The following is a 17416-nucleotide window of genomic DNA, read 5'->3' as shown; positions in this document are numbered from 1 at the left end:
ACCATTCAATCGAAAACTTTCCCCTTTTTCTTAATCCAGGACTCATGCTTTTGTATCAAAAGTTTAAATTCACACGTTCAGTTGTGATATGGGAGTTTGAAAAAAAAAAAAAACCAAAAAACCGCAGTAATGGCAAAAGAAAATAGCGCTTATCTGGGAGATAAGGCACGGCAGTGAGAGCGACTTCTCCAGATGGTGGAGGATTTCATAAACAGGAGAAGTGCTTTGAGGATAACTCAGGGCAGGTGCAGAGCTGGAAGATCTAAAAAAGCATCTCAGGGTTTTAGGCAGAGGAAAATGTCTAGAGAGAAACCAGCAAAGCTCTGACCCAATTAAGGAATTCAAAAGATTTCCTACTGCCAGTAAAGCTAACAACAAACTAGCAAGCAGGAAGGCTATTTTTATCCCTGCCAGAGGCCTTCTGACTCTGGATGCTACATTTACAGCACAGAGCAACAAGATAACTTGCCTTAAGAGGATGTTATGATACCAGTGGTGATTAATGACGTTTTCTAAGCTTGAAGAAACTAGGAGAAAGTGACCAAAGTCAGGTTTCTTCATTTTTTTTAAAAGAGATAATATAATTGGAAGAAAAACAGGCCCACTGGAAGAGAGGATGCTACAAGTAATCCAGAAGAAGGAAAAAAGCCAAGGCAATAAGTTAAAAAGCTCCTACCCTGCGGATAAAGGTTGGGCTGATTAGAAGAAGCCAGTGTTGACTTAGGCCCAAGGTTAAGAGTGATTTTGAGAAGTAACTCTCTACTTACTGACTTGAAGACAAAAATAAACACTAAAAGATCAAAGGGGGAAAAAGACAACAAAACAGAACATGAAATGCCTAGACAAGCTCAATTGTTTGCAAATGACTGAAAACTTCAGAGATAAGACAGCAGACCAAGCTTCCAACACTGGCTTCCGGCATCAGCTCCGACCCCTACTTCTATCAATGATGGTGACCTGTGAAGACCGTGCTTGGATATCGGATCTAATTTCACTTTTTGTTATTACCCAGGAGGCCCAGCTGCTGTTTGTTCCAATCCCCACCCAAGATACCTGACCTTCAACCAGTGCCTGGCTGGTCAAACAAAGATGGCTGCTAGTTGTTGGGAGAAGTGACAGCGTGGGGCCAGGGAGTGTTGCTTTAGTCTTAGCAGCTGAAAGTTGTGCCTGGCACATATGAGGGACTTGTTGACCCCAGAGGCCTGAGGCTTGTCCTGTGTTGTTTCTCCAAAGGGGGGCTACTGTGGAGGGAGAGGAGACGGAGGTGGGGGAAGCGGGCAAAGGAGGAGGTGCAGCATCTGAATCACCTGGAGGACATGCAGGCTCACATGACGGCCCTGCTGAATCAGAATCAGGAGAGAACTGGGCAGCTTGGAAAAGTTCCCTTAGTGAGTCCGTTGGTATTTGGACCGCCACCCCCACTCCTCCGCACATGAGGCGCCTTCCAATAAGAAACCAGCAGGTGGGAACTGGATCTTTTACCAGAGCTCATGATAAAAATGCCCATCTTGAATCCTGAACCTTGTTGCCTAGAGAGAAATTTAGAAACTTGAATGCTGGCTCTGTTCAAAGCCTACGGAAAAAAAAAAAAGGTCTGGTTTGATATTTATTTTCCTCTTAGATGCTACCCAATAAAGACCTAAGCTATGAAACAGGATCCTAAGTCTCTATGTCCTTATCTTGAGCCTCTAGATACCAGTTAACTGAGTGATTTTATAGGAACTGTTGTTTGTCTCTTCAAGTCACTTTCTTAACTGTGAAAGGGAGGTCACAAAACTCACATAAAAGGCTACTGCAAGGGGTGAAGTGTCTGAGCCTCTGGAGGGGGCCAGACTGAAAGTCAGAGAAATGGTGTTAGAGCTGACACTGGCGCTGCTTACTATACGGTGTCCAGAACCCAGGTAAAATGTAGGCCAGCATCAACTACATCCTTTGATCCATTTGGGGAGGAGCTACACAGACAGTCCACCAGGCCAAATTTAAACAGTAATTAATTAATTATAGTAATTTATCATAACATTTGAGACCTATCTCAGAAAGAAACGATGTACTCTAGAAGCCAAGCTTTCATGCATCTGACTCAGTTTGATCGATTTCTGGGTCCAGCTATTCTACAGGTTGACTCAAGATTAAATACTGCCCACCACGCCCAAGCACCGTGAAATTTATGTGTTCCTCTCAGTCATTAAACTGTAAAAACCTTCAATTTTGTCACTTAGGAATAGCACTCCAGAGAGGCTTGGGAAATTGTCGGCGACAATATAGAGACCATTAAATTGAACCTCTTCCATTTACAGGTGAGGAAACTCTACCTTAGTCCCTGAAGGGACTGACCCCAGCCTACACAAGTGCTACTGGCAAAACCCCCTCTAAACGCATTCCTCAGTGCTTCCCTTTTAATTTCTTACAGTTGGGATGAGTTCTGCTATAAGCGAGCAGCTTTAATAGCTCGAGTGGCTTGTTTAAGGTCTCTCTCTTTGACCATACCAGGCATATAATACTTGGGATCTGATAGCCAGGAGGCCTCAGACTTTGTTCCTTAGCTTCTTTGATACTTCTTTGAAATCGTGGCTGCTCCATCAGAAATAAGATTTGTATTTTATCACTGATTCCTTAAGAATCCGCATTCTCCTCTAACTGGCTGGTTCTTCCTTCTGTTTCTCAATATATATCAACTGGCACCAGCCCAACTGGATTCAAAAGAGATTAGGAACTGCCTTCCCTTCAGAGTTCCACTAATGTTCTTAATTGACTGGTTACCAGGTAATAGCCAGAATAAAGCAAAGCCTTGCTTTGAGAAAAAAAAAAAAAACTGTGCGGGTGTGGGGCTGAATTCAGTCAATGAGACAAAATAATGAAGCCCAGTATCTGATTTTAAACGTGGTAACAAGCTTAAAAAGCCTACTTCGATAGTGTGACTTTTGCACATTTTCATGGCTAGCAAGTAGCACACTGACTGGGCTTTCCCCCTTTTCACTTGGGTAGTAAAGATGGGAGCAGCTTGGGGAGGCTGGAGGAGGGGGAGAGATAAGCAGTGGGCAGAGGTGGTTACAAATCAGCACGGGCTGATAAATGAATCAGCTGCCTCCAACATTCGAGCAGAAATTCCACACAAATCAGGAAGAAATAATTTTGTGGTACAATTGTGCAACTGCTCTGTCCTTCCTGTTGCTGTACTGAACTCGGAGAGAAGCTTGGATATTTTTATGACAGCTACGAATCAATCAGGTGGCTATGCTTCCCCTCCCTTCAAGCCGGCACACAGAGGATTCCAGGATTACATAACAGGATCGTGGAAAGCCTGGAGACCCGTCGTGAGCGGCTCCCTATTGTTTTAATCTGTGATCACAGGGGGCCTTCAAGACAAAGTTATTAGTACACAGAGCTGTCCTAGATGTTGTCAGGAAATGTGACAGCAAGTCACCGCTATAGAATTTGAATTAAACGAGGGAGGAAGCCATATGATCAAAAGCTACAGGGTAGATTATTATTAATTTGGAGAATAAACAAAATTAATGTCAACAGATAATTTAGGCTTTCTTCATTTGGCTTTTTTTTTTTTTTCATAGAGACAGAAATTGAGAGGAAAATGCACGTGGGTGTGCATGTGTGTAGTGAGAGAGACCGATACCTGCAGGACTGCTTCAACATTTGTGAAGCTTTCCTCCTGCAGGGGGGGGGGGACCAGGGGTTTGAACTCGTGGTAACATATATGCTCTGCTCAGTACACCACTGTCTGGCTTCTCTTTTCTTTCATATATATATATATATATATATATATATATATATATATATATATATATCCCTAATATTTATCACTGACAAGCTGTTTACAAAACCTGAAAAACACTACACGTGCCATTCAGACTTTCTGTCAGAGTGGAGAACACGCGCGCAGGGCATAATGTCATAATGTCGATAATATGGATATGCAAAGCTCCGCTTCACTTCCTGCCTGACTGCTGAGAGCTTTCTGGAGTCCAGTCGCCACTTCTAAGTGACTGATGAACACAGACAGCAGTTCACTCCTTGGCCCATCCCTGCCCCGAGTGCGCGGCAGGCGATTAAGTCACAAAGGTCACAAGATACACAGATCTTAAATACAGCTATAAAGAAGAATAGCAACGAGTTGAAAGATTTTTTTCAGCGATGAAGCACAGAAGATGACTGCCACTTTCTTAGCCCACCCACCCCCACCCCCACCCTCTCATCTCTCACCCAGGCCCAACGATTACTCTACCTTTCACAATCTGAGAAAGTGAGACTCCTTGTACTTAATGTGCAGAATTAGCTTGAAAACCGCTTAGGAATGATAAGCCCACATCATGGATGGGGGCACATCAAATCCCCCCCACACACACTTACTGATAACTGCTCCAATAATTTTCAGAACAAATGAAAACAAATGAAAGGACCATGTGGCAGGGAGGGGGTGGGGCTCAGAGGGGGGAGGGTAGCCCCAGTTTGCACTTACCAAGTACATAGTATGTAAATCAAGTGAGCAGAGGAGGGGTTTGGCCAAGGCACCTGGAGCCCTGAAGTTAGTATGAACCAAGTTGGTTTCAGTTCCGAGGTTAAGGGTCAGGAAGCCTGCAGTCCGCAGCTCTGAGCACATCAGCCTTCACAAACACCACATTCTGTTCTCCCAGGCACTTCCCTTTCCCCTCGACTTAAAAAAAAAAAAAGGAAAAAGGGGGGACAGGGACGAAAGGGACATCCCAAAACAACAGCCTTCCCACGTCTGAACAAGCGCAGCCACTCAGTTCGCAATCCACACCTTTGTGAAGCTCTGTCCACACGCTGCTGTGCTGTGAAGAGCCCGACAAATCCTGACAGGAGGCAGGGGCTGAGGGTCCAGGACACAACAGGCCCACAGAGCACACCAAGGGCCCTGCCGCTGTGCTCTCTGCGGCCTGTCCTCCACAAAGGAAGTTACCTCAATGCAGAAGCCCAGGTCCCATCCCTGAGGCCCCTGCCCCAGTGAGGAGAGAGAGAGAGAGAGAGAGAGAGAGGAAGAGAGAGAGTGAGAATGAGAGAGAGAGAGACTGTTTAGCATGTTCCACTGCAGCAGTCCAGAAAGGGAGAGCACAGAGGGGGAGGAACCTCTCAGCCTCTCTGAATAGCCCCGCACAAGGCTGGCGGCACGTGTTTCAAGCATCTTGTTTGCTGTGTACCTGACTCCGTGACTAGGGAGGCTTCTAGAAGTCGGGAGATTGTTTTTTTCTCTCCTCTCCAGAGACCTCAGACACTCCTCTGCCCTCCGGCTTTGCGTTACTTGGTATCACCCAAACAGTAGAAGAAAGAACCAGCCAGAGTTCAAGAAGGTTCCAGCCAGGGCTGTGGGGCAGGCAGCTGGCTGGCAGACTGAACCTTCAGGAAGGGGAATACTTAGAGTCCCCCAGCTGAGCAGAAGATTCGCTGATAACTATGCAGTGGGAATTTACTTGGAAGGAGAATTTGGATGGTGAATCCAGGGAAAAGTGGCTGGTTTGCTTTACTCCTTGCCGCCTCCATAGGGCTTGCTTAGGCAGCCCCTCTAAAGGATGCAGACCCCTCTCTCTCACCCTGTAAGAAGGTGACATTGGTACCTGGCCTGGCCTGCCGTGTGCAGCTCAGTGGCAGAACATGCTTTTGCAGGCATGACGCCCTAGCTGTGACCTCCCGCACCAAAGCAAAATAAACAACCAAGAGGCAGCAAAATCGTGTCCGGTATTTCTTTCAAACTGCCACAGGAAAGTTTGATTTCACTAGAAAGGGGGCTGAGTAATGTTATAAATTACACCTCCATCATGGTTGGGCAAGTCATTTGAATTCACAGAAATGGACCTTATTCAAAACTATTTAATTCCTCCAAAACCCAAGTTACAGATTTGAATCTGGTCTTGTTTGGTCACAGCTCTCATCAGGGGCTTTCTGAGTCAGCCTGGGGCTCCCTGAGTCAGCCTGGTGCTCCCTGAGTCAGCCTGGGGCTCCCTGAGTCAGTCTGGCGCTCCCTGAGTCAGTCTGGCGCTCCCTGAGTCAGCCTGGCGCTCCCTGAGTCAGCCTGGGGCTCCCTGAGTCAGCCTGGCGCTCCCTGAGTCAGCCTGGCGCTCCCTGAGTCAGCCTGGTGCTCCCTGAGTCAGCCTGGTGCTCCCTGAGTCAGCCTGGTGCTCCCTGAGTCAGCCTGGTGCTCTCTGAGTCAGCCTGGTGCTCCCTGAGTCAGCCTGGGGCTCCCTGAGTCAGCCTGATGCTCCCTGAGTCAGCCTGGTGCTCCCTGAGTCAGCCTGGTGCTCCCTGAGTCAGCCTGGTGCTCCCTGAGTTAGCCTGGGGCTCCCTGAGTCAGCCTTGGGCTCCCTGAGTTAGCCAGGGGCTCCCAAAATCGGCACATACAGGATCTGTTCTCAAACATCCCGTCAGCACCCGATATCTGCTCTTTAAAACAAGCATGTGACTGCAATTTCGAATAGAAGAACACTAAAATAATTGTTTGAAAGGGAAAATGGGAGATATCTCCCTCTCTCTCTCTCTCTCTCTCTCTCCCTCTCCCTCTCTCTCTCTCTCTCTCTCTCAGCATAGACGTCACTCTCCTCCTACTGCAAAGATAAGGGATTCAAATGATCCCAAATAGTCACTTTCCTATAGTGGCATATATGTCTGACATAAGGTCAGCGAGCCAGGCTTTGTGGACTGACCTTGCCCCTGAATTTCATTTCCTTGCAGAGAGATTATTATAAATGCTCTTGCTTAGCAACAAAGAGGGACAGATGGATTCAACGCTTGCCCACTCATCTCAGCACTCGCTTCAAACCAACCCACGGCTGTGACAAATAGTGGGGGAGCTCCCTCCATTCAATGTGCAGAGAAGAAAAAGGAAGAAATAGCAAACGTTGTTTTTAAGATGCAGGGAGGGTCACACCTTCAGCAGACAAGAATTAAATGTGTAGCATTGTTGGGAGCCTCACAGGCTCTTCAGATACATCCTTAAGAAATGAAGGCAAGCGGAGCGAGGTGAAGCAGCTCCTGTCTGTGTGACTTCCGCCCACGGCCAGGAACGCTAGGGACGTACACAGCAGGCTTCCCGGGCCCCACGGGGATGTGTGACAGGGCTGTGCTTGCAGCCACTTGTGTTTCTCAATGCAGTCACTACTCCTCATGTTCAAATCAAGTGTTGCAAACGCCTGCAGCTTGAAGGGTCTGGGTTGAGGAAGTGACACTCTCGCTCCCAAAAACGGGATGCAAGATGCTTTTCGACAATACAGAAAGGAAAGAGACTCCAAGTTCACAAAATGCTGAGGGAAAATATGATGTTATTCTGACTCATAATTTAGTTCATTAATATCTGAAGAACAACCATCGTGTTTTGACAATTTACAGATTGCCTTTGTTCTCTCAATCATTTTGCTGTCGCGGCTGGCTTTCTAGTAACATGAAGCCAAATTGGGTATTAGACTGTTTTCATATATAGAATTGAAAATACTCAGCCTCTATTGTCCAAGTGTGGATTGTGCTGGGCCGTCTGCCATCTGCTAATCTCCTATACTCTTTTCCGTCTCTCCCTCGTGCTTCTTACGGAAAACTACTACCTTTTTTGGTTTATATAAATATTCTTTGATTTCCGTCACACACAGGGAAGAAACATGGTCCCTTAATTTTAGCGGTCTCTCCTGTCACACACTGGATATAGTGCCACTTTATGATCTCACTGTGTCTAGCTTAGGCTTCAGGAAGCCGACGACAGATGAACTTGGCTGTGGTTCTGATCTGTTTCACGCTGTTCCATTTCTAGACAGTGAGCACCAATTTCATGGGCGAGGAAAAAAATAATTGAGGAAACACACAAATAACGGTAAGATACAATAGCCCCCAAATAATTACCTAAGTAGCTACCCCAGTCAAAGATGCCCAGGTGAAGAAATTACTTGGGAAGCCTAATAATATTGTAGCTCGTCACATGCTGCTGCCCTTTGAGCAGATCTCAAATGCGGTCTGCAGCTCTGCAGAGCGTGTGCTTGCGTGTGCAGCGGGGGAAAATGAGACTGGGTCTCTGGGGAACAGCTTCCACACACCATCAGCGGCGCTGAGGGTGGAGAAGGCGAGACAGAATTTCTGGGATAAAAATAACACACAGGCACGCCAGCTGATCAAGAGAAAGGATGTGGAGATAAGGCAGACAGACGACCTGCTTCCTCCCAAGACCTAAATTTCAGCACATGGAGAAGGAGACAGTAACCCTACAATTCTTAGAAGAACTGTTTTAACATAACTGAAGAAGAAGAAGAAAAAAAAAAGGCACTGTGAAATGAAGCTTTTGCACATTGGCTTCGGAAAACCAAAAGCTTTTCAATAATCTAGCTGGAATGAACAAAACATGATTCTTTGTTTAATCTCAAAAATCGTATTTGAAGGTTCCTAGGCACATTATGCATGTAGTCTGTTGATGGCAATAATAATAATAATAGTAATAATAATAATAATAATAATACCACTCCTGAAGCCCAGTAGTGGTGCACGAGGTTGAGTGTACACATTACCATGCACAGAGCCCCCAAGACTCATGCCCTTGGTCCCCACCTACAGGGGGGAAAATTTACAAGGAGTAAACATTGATACAGGTGTCTCTCTTCCCCTCTCCAGCTCTGTTTTCCTCTCCTCAATTTCTCTCTGTCCTAAAGTAAATAAGTGATATATATATATATATATATCACTCCATTATGGAGATAATTTTTTTCCCAAAAGAAAAATGCAAATTCATTTCTCTTTTTTAACTTAATGAAAATACAGTTATATAAATCCACCTAGATTAATCTGACTGATTTGACTTTATTTTTACCAGAACACTGCTAAGCTCTGGCTTTATGCTGGTGTGAGGGATTGAACTTGTGACTTTGGAACCCCAGGCACGACAGTCTCTTTGCTTAACCATTATGCTATCTCTCCTGCCCATCTTGTATTTATTATTTAAATACATACACACAAGTTGCTTATCTATGAGAAATGCAAATGCAAGATAAAAACAGATGAGGGCCTAGGTGGTAGCACATCCAGTTGGTCGTACACATGCTACCAAGCCCAAGGTCACTGGTGTTGAGAGCTCCCCAACCTCACTTCCACTCATCACCTGCAAGGGAGAAGCTTCATGAGTGATGAAGCAGGTCTACAAGTGCATTCCTCTCTCCTTATCTATCAACCACTCCCCTCTCAATTTCTGTCTTAGAAGAAAGAAAGAAAGAAAGAAAGAAAGAAAGAAAGAAAGAAAGAAAGAAAGGGGGGGAGGGAGGGAGGGCAGGCGAAAGAGAGAGAGAAATGCCATTGGGATTGGCAGATTCATTGTGCAGACACCAAGTCCATGATAACCCTAGAACAAAGAGAAAGAAATAAAAGGAAAAAGAAAGAAAGAGAACAGAAAGGAAGGAAGGAAGTAAAAAAGAAAGGAAGATGATGTCATAATATGTTTTGGGAAAATTATTTTAGAATATAATAAACCTCAGTATAAAATTTGACTCCATATGACAAAACCGTTTTAAAGCAATGCTCAAGTTCCTTTAATTGACTTTTTACACAATTTTCCAGAGAGCTATTAGACTCATAGAGTTAATACTGTTTTCTTTGCTTCTAAGGAAGCAGAGCACAGAGAAAGACGATTTTCAAAATGAAAAGGCAGGTTTTGCAAATTTACTTTCAAAGGGCAATGTGTTCTTAAGTAGAATAAGATAGATGCAACTTTCATCAGCTTTGAGCAAAATCTCACACTAGAACTACTACTAATATTTAGCCTGGGTTTCCTACAATAGCTACTTAAATCAGAAAAGTTTGCCAAGAATCTATGTATTCCCCTTGAGCACCACTCCACTCTGGCAGTGACAGATTACAGAGGATAACACAGTGGTTTACAATTTTAAAGCATAACTATAATCTGGTATTTGGGGACCATCCAACTCATCTGTAATTTTTTCTATTGCTCTCTGAAGGAAGAAAAAAAAAGCACTAAATTTATTTAATATACCTAAGCTACTTTGACATTTACAGCTTAAATTGAATCTGGTTTTCTCATTTGATAAGCATGAAGACAGACTGGATAGATGTTTCATTAGAACTGGAACTATTTATTTAGTGTCTTCTGTGAACATAGCCCTCCTGGGATTTCCAGGTTAATCCTCACAGTCTGCACTGGAGTGCAAAGTAGATTCAGCACTTGGCACCAAATCTAGCCCTCTCTCCACCCTTATAAGCCACAAATCTATCCACCCTTGTGTCTCTCCAGGCTAGGCCAGTCAGATCATACTCTCTCTCTGTCCTCAGACTTAACTTTCACGATCCCTCCACCCACCTTCAGAAGCAACTTAGACAAAGTTAACTTAGGTGAAACTTGGTGAGAAGAAGTTTGAAAGGGAATATATAACAAAGGCAAAACTTTACAGAACCATCCATTTACCAAACTAGAAAAGTGACCAAGGAGAGGAGCTCCTGGTCCTAAGGTGAATGCCACCATTAAACTCAGGAGCATATGTGCAAACTCTTCTCTGAGAAACGACAGGGACCCTGATCCTGAAAAACACTTCTCTTTGCTTTGTGAATCCCAGCATGTAATACACACGGCATCTTGAAAAAAATGTTGAAGAAATCGAACAACCTTTGCCTACTCATTCCTCTACTTTGAATTTTCGAATATGCATATATAAGGGCAGTATTTTCATTTATTTTAACCAGAGCTCAGATTTACAGTGGCGCATGGGGATTGAACAGGCATGAATGACTATTGCATAACCATTATGCTATCTCTCAGGTGAATTTTGAAATACTCAGGTTCACAGTGAGTTAAAAAACAAACAAACAACAAAAAAAAGCTGCAGCCCAAAGAGATCCCATATAACCTTTATCCAGTGTCCCCAATGGGAACATCTTACATAACTATTGTTCAAAACCAGGAAACAGACACCAGGACAGACCACAGACCTTATTCCAATTTGATTTCTCCTCTAGTTACAAAAGTGCGTGCACATGTCTTTCTAGAGCCAACAACCTTACATTCTCCTTATTTTTCTGAGGGGGAAAAAAAATAGGGTAAGAGAGGCTGAAAGAATCTTTAAAATCGGTTGGGAGGTAGTGCAGCGGGTTAAGCTAGTTGGCATAAAGAATCTTTAAAATCAGAGTGCTAAGCAGTGGCCAAAACAAAGCCAGTTCTGAGTGAGATCATTTTTCCACAGAAACAAAATATATGTCTGGATTCCAGCCATCTACTGGAATTCCTTGAGGAATTCAGTAGACATTCAAAATAACCTTTCAACGTTACCCCTGCAGGTAGAAGCTTGTAGTTGTTCTTTTTTTTCCATATTGTGCTTAGTCTCTCTAGGGCTCAAGCTCCCCTCATTAAGGAATCTACTATTAGTGATCAGCTGAAGAATACATAGTTCTTAGGGGCCGGGAGGTGGTGTGGGTTGAGTGCATGTTACAATGTGCAAGGACCTGGGTTCAAGCCCCTGGGCCCCACTTGCAGGACAAATGGACCTTCATGGGTGATGAAGCACATCTGAAAGTGCCACTCTGCCTATCTCCCTCCCTCTCCCTCTCTCTGCTTTCCCTCTTGATTTCTGTATCTATCCAATAAATAAAACTTATTTTTGTACAGAAAAATAGAGGTGTTTTTTTTAAAACCACAGCAGAGTAATAACATCAACCAAGCTCAAAGGAAAACTAGGCTAGGCTGGTCAGCACCTAAAAGAAGAGGTTGCCCTGTAGCCATTGACCCCCATGCAAAGCTCTATCTGGCACAAAGTTGACTCAAAGAAACACTGAACGAGTGACTGAATGAACGAATGAATGAATGAACGAACGAACAAAAGAACAAGGTTAGTAGATGACCAAAGGTCCCTAACACCTCAGATTTCGTTTTTAATTTTTTTTTTAAGTAACCAACCTACTTCCTACACTACTACGACTTCTATGCAGAAAAAAATATTTTATTCTGATCCAAGTGTTCACAAAATCAGAGAACTAGTTTAGAAACTCATAACCCTGGCTACTTATCAGCATCACCTGAGACATTAAAAAAATAAAATGCTACCATTTAGGAAATAAAATAAAATAAAAAAAGAAAATCTACCACTTAGGCAAGGGACCCAGGCATCTGTATTTTAATTTTAAAGGTCATCCTGACCAGCCTCTTCTTGTATATGTGACTCTATTTCCCTCGTCAAAGATACAAAGGCTTCGTCAAACTGAAATGTTTACTCAAGATAACACAATTAGCTAGAGGTAGTTAGTGATGGTGCTGAGGCCAGAATTCACATTTTGTTTTACACAAGAAAGCAATCTCTCCAGAAGAGAAGGTTTCATTTTAACTTTGAAATGCCCTGTCATGGCAAGTAGGTGCAAAGGAGCCATCTACCTTGACACTCCTCCTGGTTGGTGCACGTGCTGCCCGTCACCTTCACAGGTGGACAGGTATTTGAGGTTTGGGGCACTGAGCAAAGTAGGTTCCATATCTTTCTTATTAACTGTGCCACCCTCAGCAATCACTGGGCTGTTGGAAAAGTTATGCCAGCTTTGTCTATGTTGTCCTATGCAAAAATACGCCATGACTTGACTGACAGCCCAGCAGAACTGCTCCATGGGGGGGCTTGTGGTGGACCCTCATTGACATGTCTGATTATTATTATTATTATTAATAAAAGAACTATATGTGTAAAATGGATGAGATTGGCTCAATGTGAACTCATGATATTTGCCAGGCTCCCTACTCATCAGATCAAGGAAGGTAAGACATAATTTTAACTAGTCACTGAGAATCAGTCAATTTCAGGATTACCTTTAATGGAATCGTTTTCTGCTCTCATGATGTCAATGAGGGAACTCTCCAGGGAGTGCATATCGAATGTCCTGGGGCGATCCTATAAACACAAAGAGAGAGAAAGACCAGGTTTAGAGAAGCATCTGCAGAGAAAAATGAGGACGATTAGCTGCATCCTAAGAGGCGCAGATCAGAAAGTGGCCATGTGCCTCTGTGTCTGAGCCACCTACAGTTACTCCTCCATTTTATTGTGTAATGCTCACAAAACATCCAAATTCTAGAAGTATTCAGGGCTCAGCAAAGTGTGACCTGGTTGTGATCATTTTGATAACAACATGACTTTGGAAACTCACGATGAAACAGTGAAGACTACTTTCCACCCATCCGGGTAAGGATGGAAAACCAGATGTCAGCTTCTTTCTCTGCCACTTCCGATGCAGGGCCAGGGCCAGGTCCCCTAAGTGTGCCCCAGAAGTGAGCTGGCATCTATCTGCACTGTGCAGCACAGCTGTGTTTTCTTCTAAGTCAAGGTCTGAAAATAGTCCTCAACTGTTTCTAAAGGCCACTGAGTGGTTAACCATCCCAAAATAAAGACTGTTGGGCAAGTATGACAAGACAAATTGGGCTCATTAAAAAAGCAAACACCCCCCCCCCGCCAAAATAAAATGATCGACTTACGCACCTGTGCAGCACTAAGGCTGCCCCTGCATGTTAATGATCGACCTTCTCTAAAGATTTAAAGACTAAGAATCCATATGGCAAATAGATAAGACTGCCCGTCCCCCCAACACACACACTTTTGGATGACCCTCCCCGCCCCCAATATGAAAATAAACTTAGAGTGAAGGAGCGCTGGAGTCGGCCTCATTTGTTTTTGTTTGTTTGTTTGTTTTTGTCTTTTACCAGAAGACTGTTCAGTGCTGGCTTATGGTGGTGCAGGATTGAACCTGGGATGTTGGAGCCTCGGGCTTGAGAGTCTGTTTGCATACCCTCCGAGCGCGCACATCCTCATTTGTTAGTTACTAGACCTTTTCTAAGGAGAAGGGCGAAGAAAGAGCATAGAGAGAGACAACTGCAAAAGCATGATCTGGCCCTTCCTGCCCTTAATATCACAAGTCCCTATGTTCCCCGACAACCTCGGCATCATTTCTAGTTTCAAAAGGAGAAAAGGTAAAGGAGGAGAAGGGAAAACTGTAGGGATCAAAGTTACGGTCCGGATAGGGGAGCCAAAGTAGCAGTGAGAGTCTTCTTTATTCCTCCATTTGCAAAGCTGGGCTTGATTCCCCCGCCCTTAAAATTCAAAAGATGAAAGGGTGTGGGGCCATGCTGGTCTGAAGCCTGGCTTCTGCAAGTGCGTCTCACGAGTGGGTGAGAAAGCTTAAAATATACACCCACCCAACTGCTCTGGCATTCTGGATGAGAAGCATGAGACAGAACTCAAAATGAGAGTGTAGCTACACGCAAACACATGCACACGCACACGCACACGCGCATACACACACACACACCTGGAAGAATAGTCAAGATAAAGGTGCTTTCAGAGGAATCTGACAAGTAGGATTCTGTAACTGTCTCCTCAATGATATCTTCTCTTACATCACTTCCTAACTGAAAGCCTTGGCTTTTAAAGGAAATCCACCCACTGTTTTCAAAGAAAGAAAGAAAGAAAGAAAGAAAGAAAGAAAGAAAGAAAGGAAGAGAGGGAGAGAGAGAGAGAGAGAAAGAAGAAAGAAAATACTTGCTGGGATTTTTTTTTGCCTCCAGGTTATTGCTGGGGCTCGCACGGTGCCTGCACAATGAATCCACTGCTCCTGGAGGCCATTTTCCCCATTTTTGTTGTCCTTGTTGTTACTGTTGTTGTTGGATAGGACAGAGAGAAATGGAGAGAGGAGGGGAAGACAGAGAGGGGGAGAGAAAGATAGACACCTGCAGACCTGCTTCACCCTGTGAAGCGACCCCCCTGCAGGTGGGGAGCCGGGGGCTCAAACTGGGATCCTTACGCCGGTCCCTGCACTTCAAGCTTAGCCTGCTGCGCTAATGCCCCCCCCTCTTAGTTTTCCACTTTCCACTTCTAGAAAGTTAGCTAAGACTGAGAGGGAATGTCCTCTATTTCAAAGCATTTTCTGATCAACGGATGTTTCTTCTCTGTCTCCCCACACTCTCACCCTGAACTATTACACGTCCCTGCAGAAGGGGCGCTTCTTCCTGACTGCCACCCAGGTAGACTTGCAGATGTGCTGGCTGAATGAACAGTCCCAGGAGATGGACATTGTGCCTCTGAAGTGCAAGGAGTCTATGGAGGGCAGCCCTATAGGGATATAATCTGGAGTAGCAGAGTGAGTGGTATAGTTATGGGGGGCCGCAAGAGATGAAGATGAGGAGTCAGGGTCACAGTCGAGGGTTCTGCTCTGGACTGGGCTGACTCACTGCAGATCCTTCCTGATGTTCCTCCCGACTCTCCTCCTCGTCCTCACCTCCTCCCCATGCTCTGGAGAGAGAGAACAAGGCGGGAGGCCAAGTGGCCAGAATTAGACTTTCTAAGGTTAGAACTCACAGAAGGAAGTTCTGTTTCTGCCCTTCTCAGGGATGGAATTCAATCGGAGCCCACACCGGGGTGTCTAGTTTGGGATGCCAAGTGGACTTGAAGCATCTCCAGTCAGCATCTGCTCACCTGCCCAGGTGCTCTGTCAGCTTCCCAAGGGCGGGAGATAAGTACGTATGGGGAACATCGAGGGCTTGAAACCTATGGGCCTCCCAGACGGCATCTCCTCAGTCCGTGAGACTGCCCAGTGAGCCTGACGGGGCAGAAGTGTCCTCACAGGGCATTTCTGCTGCAACACTACCATTTTCTGCATTATTATTATTATTAGTAGTAGTAGTAGTAGTAGTATTTCATTTTCTCTGACATGAACCAGGTTGAGAAGTTTAGTCCTACATTTCTATGTCACTGTGCTTCCCACAGGTAGAAATTGTATCTGCAGAAACAACGAGCAAATTAATGCCATCAAGGAACATTCGCAGCGGTTAATATGCGGTTTCTCTCCTACTTTTTCTTGGAATCTTACGTCTTGGCTTTCATGCGTCTCTTTTCCCACTGCAGAGTTCTTATAATGGGGGCTGATGGGAAAAATCTCAGATCATTATTGTTTTTGTATATATAGACAATTAAAAGAGACCCTGTGAATTTCTAGAACCTGCCTTTTGCCAAAAATCACTGAATGACAAGAGCCCCGAAGAGAAGCAGCTGACAAAAATATTACACAATGCTTTGGTTTGGGGCATTTTATAAGAACTGTTTTCACTAAGTAAAGAAACCTCTTCATCTCTCTTTCTTCCTTTCTTTCTTTCATCTGTATACTTCTAAGCATAGTGCTGGCAGTTAGTCACGCTATTTTATAAAATTCTCCCAAGCCCCCTTAGCAGCCACCACTGAATCACCAAGAAACATAAGTTTTTACTAAGATAATAAGCACTGACATCTAACTGGTGTTTTTTGCTTGTCTGTTTTTCCCAGAGCACTACTCAGCTCTGGCTTATGGTGGTGTGAAGGACTGAGCTTGGGACTTGCAAGCTTCAGGCATAAAAGTCTCTTTGCAAAGCCATTATGTTATCCCACCCTCACTGGTGAAGTGTTTGAAAACTAAATCCCTCAATGAAATTTTATATGTTCAGTATTGTCTCATACAATGATAATAATAATAGTAAACCAAACAGACAAAAACACCTCAATCCCTCTGTATTTTTCTGATACTAACTTTGATTTGTGCACGATCAGGAAAACACCATCTAGGAAATGCTCAGCCAGCCAGCACTGCCTCTCTGGTGCAACGTGTTCAGTGTTCAGATCTCTAAGTCTGCTTGAACTCAGAAGGAATAGATTCCTGACAGATCGATCTGGATTACGGAACGTAAGCGAGGAGACCTCGCCCAGGGCACACGTGCCAGCTTCTTACCAGTCCTGGTCTAATAAGTACATATATATATATGTATATATATATACATATTCCCTTGTGCTGCCCTTGTTGTTTTATTGTTGTAGTTATTATTGTTGCTATTGATGTCATCATTGGATAGGACAGAGAGAAATGGAGAGAGGAGGGGAAGACAGAGAAAGGGAGAGAAAGACAGATACCTGCAGACCTACTTCACTACCTGTGAAGTGACTCCCCTGCAGGTAGGGAGCCCAGGGCTCGAACCGGGATCTTTACGCTGGTCCTTGCACTTTGCACCATGTGCACTTAACCCGCTGCGCTACAGCCCGAATCCCTAATAAGTACTTTTCACCACAGTCGACCTTATGAGCAAAAAGAACAACTATTTATGACTTTACAATTACAGACCCTTGATTTCTTTTGATGCACTGATAAGTCCAAGGCTTCCAAAGTCACGTTTTGTCAAGTCGACACTGTACTTGGAGAGAATCCAAAGCTTTATCACTCATCTTTATTTATTTGATAGAGAAAGCCAGAAATTGAGAGGAAAGGGGCTATAGAGAGGGAGAGAGACAGACACCTGCAGCACTGCTCCACCACCTGTGAAGCATTCCTCCTGCAACCCGGGTCCTTGCGCATCGTAACACACGTGCTCAACCAGGTGTGCCACCACCTTGCCCCTTCAATTCATTTTGAGCGCTAGATTTGAAAGCAAACT

General features: G+C 44.4%; 1 protein-coding gene across 7 annotated transcripts in view; it reads right to left on the bottom strand.

The window, feature by feature from the left end:
* CPEB4 (cytoplasmic polyadenylation element binding protein 4) overlaps window positions 1–17416 on the bottom strand; it is a 73994-nt gene that overhangs the window by 35131 nt on the left and 21447 nt on the right. For all 7 annotated transcript variants that reach the window (XM_016187172.2, XM_007520824.3, XM_007520823.3 and 4 more), the window contains one exon: window positions 12785–12866. In XM_016187172.2, the coding sequence (XP_016042658.1) occupies window positions 12785–12866 (82 nt within the window). The remainder of the gene's footprint in view (window positions 1–12784; window positions 12867–17416) is intronic.

The sequence above is a fragment of the Erinaceus europaeus genome, chromosome 9, assembly GCF_950295315.1.
Source record: "Erinaceus europaeus chromosome 9, mEriEur2.1, whole genome shotgun sequence".
Classification (NCBI taxonomy): Eukaryota; Metazoa; Chordata; class Mammalia; order Eulipotyphla; family Erinaceidae; genus Erinaceus; species Erinaceus europaeus.
The sequence above is the reverse complement of the archived record's forward strand: the minus strand, read 5'-3'. Positions and strand labels throughout refer to the sequence as shown.